General features: G+C 53.8%; 1 protein-coding gene across 1 annotated transcript; it reads right to left on the reverse strand.

Moving 5' to 3' along the window:
* Window positions 1-2,210: 2,210 nt before the first annotated feature.
* Slc22a13 (solute carrier family 22 member 13) lies at window positions 2,211-6,271 on the reverse strand. The gene is made up of 10 exons (XM_051173307.1): window positions 5,882-6,271; window positions 5,147-5,250; window positions 4,764-4,918; window positions 4,320-4,488; window positions 4,025-4,145; window positions 3,843-3,937; window positions 3,432-3,646; window positions 3,173-3,281; window positions 2,544-2,768; window positions 2,211-2,304 (listed from the first exon to the last, which is right to left on the reverse strand). The coding sequence occupies exons 1-10, from the start codon at window positions 6,257-6,259 to the stop codon at window positions 2,211-2,213; spliced, it is 1,665 nt and encodes a 554-aa protein (XP_051029264.1). The 5' UTR covers window positions 6,260-6,271.
* Window positions 6,272-6,690: the final 419 nt, after the last annotated feature.

Here is a 6,690-nt window from a genome sequence, read left to right on the forward strand (position 1 = left end):
AAGTTGTACGTGGTCTGCAGTCCATTCCTTACCTTCTTCCCTGACCACCAAGAGGTAGAGAACTCCCCCCACCCCCAGGACATTCTGCTGAAACACATGGGGATGAGCAGCTGCAGCTGAAACGGTTTGAAACCCTGAGCAGAAATGGCTCCTCCTTGAAAGTTGTTTTGTCAGAGCCGAGGCATGGCAGTTGAGCAATCTTGCTGCTCTTCCAGAGCACCCAGTTCCTTTCCATTCTGTACGCACTTGGGGCAGTTTGCATACGCCTGTCACTCCAGCCCCAGGGACCCAATCTCCTCTTTTGACCTATGCAGGGACAGCATCCACGAGGCTGATAGATAAGCACATGCAAATAAAAAAGGAATCTTGGACTTGTTCTCTGACAGCTACAGAGAAGTAACCAGAACAGAGGCTGCAGCAAGAAATTGAGGTGTTTGAGCAACACCCTCTCATCTACTCATTTATATGAGATTTTGGTAGGAAAGGATTTCCTCCAAAGGACGACAGTAACTGGAATAGACAAGGTAAGCCAGGTAGAAAAGTAACAGAAGAATTGGGGTGTGCGATCTGGAGGCGCAAAGGCAGGGCCAGACTTGCAGGGAGGGGCTTTCCACAGACTGAGTTTGGCAAGTAAAGGGTTACCAAGGCCAAGAAGCAGGACTGGGAAAGGGGCCCTTCCCCCCCCCCCCCCCCCCCGCTCCCTTGCTGTGAGAGCCCTCAGGACTGTGCAGAGTCAGAGGAGAGAGTCCTTTCCCGAAGGGCAGAGGACACAGGTGGTCTACTGACATGGGTCCATAGTCCCAAGGACACAGGTTTGCACCTGTGAAAGGGAACTTGTCTACTGACATCGGTCCACAGTTCCAAAGACACAGGGGTAAAGGGAACTGGATGACATAAGGGCCACACCCCTCCAGACTGTGTCACAGTAGAGATACAGTTAACCAGAGGAGTTACATCTTAGCTCCTGGACACAGAGAAGCCAAGAACTCAAGATGTCTAGTATAGTGTCTTAATCTCAGAAGAAAGTACCCCTATGGAATACTTTATATGCACTGGGATACACATATGCAAGTGTATGGGTAAGAGAGTGTTGAGAATTGAACTCAGGGCCTCCCACATGCTAAAAAAAGAAAAAAAGAAAAACACTCACTGTAAAATGGGAAGGCTGGGGTCCAGATTTGGCTGACCCCTGCCCCTCAATGCTTGAGATCCCATTGTGGCACCAGCTCCAACAAAGACAACCACAGCCCTGAGTAACAGGTCCCTGGGTCCCGGCTATTCTCTGTTCAACAGCACCCTCTAGAGGACAGGTAAGGATTGGCATATGGTAGCCACCATATCCCCTTAAGAGTCCCTTCTATTGAGACAAGATCTGGCCTGGGTAGGATCTCCTCTGGGATCCCAGGTGTCTTAGCTTCTGAATCACTCATGAGCAACCACTAAAGATAACCTGACTAGCAGGGGAAAGCATAGGACACTGGTAAATACACAAACAACTTGTCCCCAACTACTCACATCTCTAAACAAGGATGGTGTTTATTTTAGCAAACAACACAGAGAACCTCTAAGTGAGCCACGAATGTGCCGTGGTAGCAGAGACAGCTCTTAGCAACCATCAGATGCAGACTGCCGGTGAGCCAGGGCATGCTGGGAAATAACTACCAACAGCAGCTAAGCAGAAGGAGCTCTGCTCTCTCCCACACATGCTGGGCATCAGGGCACAGTGGGTGGGGGAAGGGCTAGTCAGTCTCCTCTCCCTGCCAGACTCACACATGTGAGGCACAGGCCAGGAAGAAGGGATCTATCTTAAGGGAAATATGGCAATGTTTTTCCTTTGGTCTGTGCCCACGGTTGGTCCTACCAGGTGTCCTGTTCTGCATTTGAGCTGCTTTCGTTTGGAAGGGAGATGTCCGCTCCTGTTTTGTTTCTAGACTGAGGGGACAGAGGGGCCATCACTCAGAGACTGTCCGGAGGAACAAGAGGGACGCAAGCCCCCACTCAGTTGTGGTACTGGGGTGTAGTTTGTGTATGAGAGATGAGAGGAAGGTGTGGTCCATGAATCTTCCACTGGGCTCTGCGGCATGGAGCCGGGGCTGTGAACAGGTCACACAGTGCTGCCGCATGAACAAGGCTGTCTGGTCCCAAGGGCTCTATGGGCCCTGACGAGATACAGGAGATGGTGTGGTCGGTCCTCCGTTATAGATGGGCAGTCAGAAGTACGAACTCTTCACAATAGCCATCTGCATATTGGACATCCTTCCTGTGGCTTCCATTGCTTTTCTCTGGGGCGCTGTGATGTGGGACCTACAAGGAACAGAACACAGTCAGTGGCTGGCTAACACATGGTCCCACCATAGCTCTCTACCATTCTCCTTCTCAAAGCAGGGGGAATGCTCTCTAAAGCCAGCCAGAGAATCAGTGGCAGCAAGGGGCACCATGCCAGCCAGTAAGCAGAGAGTAAGCAATAATGGAGTGATGGTGATGGGAAGTCTGGCCACTAGAGACAGGGCTCCTGATGTCAGGTCCAGTATGTCGATGCTCACCGTGGGGGACACCCCTGCTCCAAGTCCTGGATGGTGTCCAAGGTGTCCTTCAGGGTCTGGCCCCGTGTCTCAGGCAGCAGAGCACACAGCAGGCCTGCCCCGATGGGGAGGCTGCCAAAGATGATCATGGGCAGCGCCTTGTGGTACTGCTCCAACAGCATCACAAGCGGCGTGATGATGCCACCAAATCTGCAGAAGATGCTCACAAACCCCATGCCTGTTTGCCTGAGAAAAGCAGCACAAGCTGAGGCTGTGGCCACTGGCCAGGCTACACTCGCTCCAGAGATGCGAGGACCCAGCTCTCAGCCATCTCTGCCTGCCTCCTGCGCCCTGTGCCTGCCTCTTGTACCCGCGAGCCTCTCTGCACTCTGCTACAGACCTAAACGCCCTCTCCACATCCTAGCGTTCCTCTCTTGGGCCATGCCTTCGCTCTTCTGGTCCTGAGAAAGCCACAGCATGCCCATGTCCATCTGTCCTCCAGTGTTCTGTGTGACTTGGTAGTGGCACTGGACGTCCAGTGGCCTAGGCCCTTAGGCAGCTCACTGGCTGCCTGTGGGTGGTGGCAGAGGGCCAGAGGGATGGGTAGGGTCCCCAGGGTAGAGCACCAGAGTCTCCCCAGCCGTTCTTACCTGATGATGGTGGGGAAGAGCTCGGCAGTGTACACGTAAGACGTGGTGAAGGCAGAGGACGAGGCAAACTTCCCCACCACGGCCAGCACCGTGACCACCGTGGGGAGACCTAGAGGAGGGCGCAGGTCAGCCAAGCCCGCACACCTCCCCGTCTGCTCACGGGCCTCACCCTCTATGCCCGGACCCTGGGGAACCCTCAGTCCCAAAGGGCAGTGCTGGCCATGGGCTAGCCCTGGCAGGGAGGAAGGCAGCCTGGTACCTGCTGGGATGAAGATGATGATGATGCACACGGCACCAGCCAGAGTCAGAGAACCCAACTGGCTCCACCTGCGACCCAGCTTCTCCATGATGAAGATGCTGGAAAAGCGGGCGGGCACCTCAACTGCTCCAAAGATGACCTGTGTCAGGTAGATGTCCAGGCCAAAGTCCCCCACTTGGAGGCTAAAGCCATAGTACACCAGACTGTCCGCAAACCTACACGGTACCCAAGTGTCCTTGTCACTGCTGGGTGTACAGCAAGTCACACGTACAGGAACAGCCTGGCTTAAACCAGGGAGAGAACCCCACATCCACAGAGCCTCTGCCCATCCTCCTATGGCACACGCTCCTCCCATGACACGAGCAGCCCCTGGCTCTGTCCTCACTGAGGGACAAGGACCTGGGCACTTACCAGACAGCAACGAGAATCAGAGTCACCTTCCTGAGATGAGGGTGTCTGAAAAGATCCAGGATGTTCCCTGCGGGGCCTGTCTTCTCGAGGGCCAGCTAGAAGAAGGGCAGAGTGACACAGGCCGGGACACAGGCACAGAGATTGGCTTGAAGCAGGGCTGAGCTGTGCCTGCTTACTGGTACCTGGCTCAGGAGCTCTGGAGACAGGGGCCGCCTGTTCACCGAGGCCGCCTTCTGGACCAGCTGTTTGGCCTCCTCTATCCTTCCTTGGGAGAGGAGCCACCGTGCAGATTCTGGCAGGACCCTGGCAAACACACGTGGCTCTGATACTGGGGTCTTGAGCCCCATAGAGACACCCAGAATGCCAGTGCACACAGAGCCTCCCACCCAAGCTCCACAGGCCCCCGCCTCTGGGTCCCACGCCCTGCCACAGCATTCTCATCAAAGGGTGGCCTATCACTGGCAGGAGTCTCCCTACCAGAAGTAGAAGGCGAGCAGGAAGACTGGTGTGGTTCCTATGATCTGAAGGAGTCTCCAGTTACGGACACCATAGGCCAGGCCAGCTAGCACCATCAGCCCAAGGGCAAAGTTGCTCTGGGCCAGGACCATGGCTCGGGTTCTCCAGGACGGCCCCACCCATTCTGAAACTGAGAACAAATGCTGTGACTGGGCCGGGATCTGCCCACTAACTCTATGTTGCTCTCGAGATGGTATCATGCCAAGCTTTGACTGGGCCGGAATCTGCCCACTCGCTCTCTGGTGACATTGAGATGGTATCATGCCAAGTGCTGTGTATTTCCCAGTAAATGAAGCTCTGCTAGGACCTCCTTAGGTACAGATGACTGAAACCATCCCCACAGGATGTTCAGAGGCTCTCAAGAGCTCAGGTTTCAGACTGTACCTGCAGGCTCCAGATACTCACTGAGGATCATGGTACTCATCATATATCCAGCAACAGCAGTGGCTGACACAAAGCACAGAACCATGTAGACTTCAAAGCTGGGCACAAAGGCGGTGGCCACACCTGCGGTGCCCGACAGAAGCAGCTGCACCAGGAGGGTGGTCCTGCGGCCAATCCTGAGTTAACAGAGGGATACGGTTGTGAAGTGAGGTCTTCCCAGGGCCGACTCAAGGGACACCCACGCAGGCCTGCCCTCAGCTCTCCGCCAGAGTGAGGAGATGAGGTCTTCCACGCAGCCCCACCGGAAGGCAGGCCTGGGCGCTTACCTTCATGACTAACAAGGCTCCAGGGGGATTACTGAGTCAGAACCAGGGGCCTAAAGCATGCGGATCAGCAGCACATACCAGTCACAGATGGGCCCAAAGACGAGGGCCCCGACGAGGAGTCCAGACATTAACACCGACTGTGAGGTCCTCTTCAGGGTCTTCCGATCACACACCAGGTCAAACTGGAATGGAAAAAGGGTATGGAAGCCTGGGCACAGCATCCGGGATCAACTTCATCACCTAAATCCATGGCTGTCACACTGTATGCTAAGGCAACCCTTGGCACCATAGTGAATCCCTTGAGCACAAAATATTTAAAATTCTATGGGATATCATATAGTTGTTGACTTCTCCCTGACATCATACAACTGTTAGCCAGAAGCAGGAATGCACACACAGAACTAGGTACAAGTTGAAAAGCAGTAAAGTTCCATGAGCAAGGAATAAGGCAGGTGAATAAACGTGGAAGGGGACAGAAGTCAGACAGATCTTATGAGAGTTGGGGGAAGAACAAAGCCATGCGAGTGGACAGAGACAAGCCGAAAGATCTATATAGACAAGACATGCTTTAGAAAAAAAAAAAAAAAAAAAAAAAAAGACACTTGGTCAGGGGAGCACACACGGAAAACGAGAACGGCACATCAAGCAATTGGCCTACAGAGCTCAAGGTTGAGCACAGGCTACAGCCTGGCCTGTGATGCCCAAAGGTGCAGTGGGCCAGGGTGACTGGTAAAGGAGCAAACAGGCACAAGACAGAGAGCAGCAAACACCAACCAAAGGCACAGACCTGTGGGAGCGAACACACGACCCTACCTCGTTCTTCAGGGACAGAGGCCTGTTCTCAGGGTAGTCCCAGCCTGAGTCGCAGGCCTGTGTCTCATTGAAGCGGTGGCCGAGGATGTCTTCCAGGCTGGCATTGTCAGGAGGTGGCCGGAACATGACACAGGACTCGGGTCTGCCTGCTGTGTCGTTGGGTATGCTCACTGCCAGCTGCTCGGCAACACTTAGGTTCAGAGTGAGATTCTTGACCCAGGACACTGAGCAGTGGTGGGCCTCCTCAAGGGCCATGAAGACCTGACTGAACACGAAGAAGGCAGACAGGAAGTTGGGGATGCCCATCAGGATGGTCAACTGGGCCTGGAAGCGACCAAAGTCGCCCACTTCAGCCAGGACCTGTGCAAAGGGATCCATGCCTGCTGCTCACTGCTCAGTCCAGAACACCGGGCAGGTCTGAAACTTGGCTTTGGGGCCCTTGCTGCTCTGGGCCATGGTGACAGCTGCATTAATGTTTAACCCAGCTTTGAGCAGCTACAGCTTTCAGATTATACCTTACCTCACTAGACTGAGAAGAAAAGGTATGGGACAAATAAAAGCGAAACCACAATCATCTGACAACGCTTTGACTGTGACAGACACAAGCATCACAATCAGGAGGAACGCCTTTCTAAGCCAAAATCCTCAACAAGGTGTAGTCTCATCCTTGTTGGTCCCAACTATAAAATCTTAACAGTCACAGTCATCTCTAATGCCTTCCCATCACTACAAAAATAAAGCCTCAGATTCTGAGAGTGTCTGTAACACTTAGGGGGACATGCACATCTCTTCCAGGGACTAAGGCTCAC

Source organism: Phodopus roborovskii, unplaced genomic scaffold (genome assembly GCF_943737965.1).
Source record: "Phodopus roborovskii unplaced genomic scaffold, PHOROB, whole genome shotgun sequence".
Classification (NCBI taxonomy): domain Eukaryota; kingdom Metazoa; phylum Chordata; class Mammalia; order Rodentia; family Cricetidae; genus Phodopus; species Phodopus roborovskii.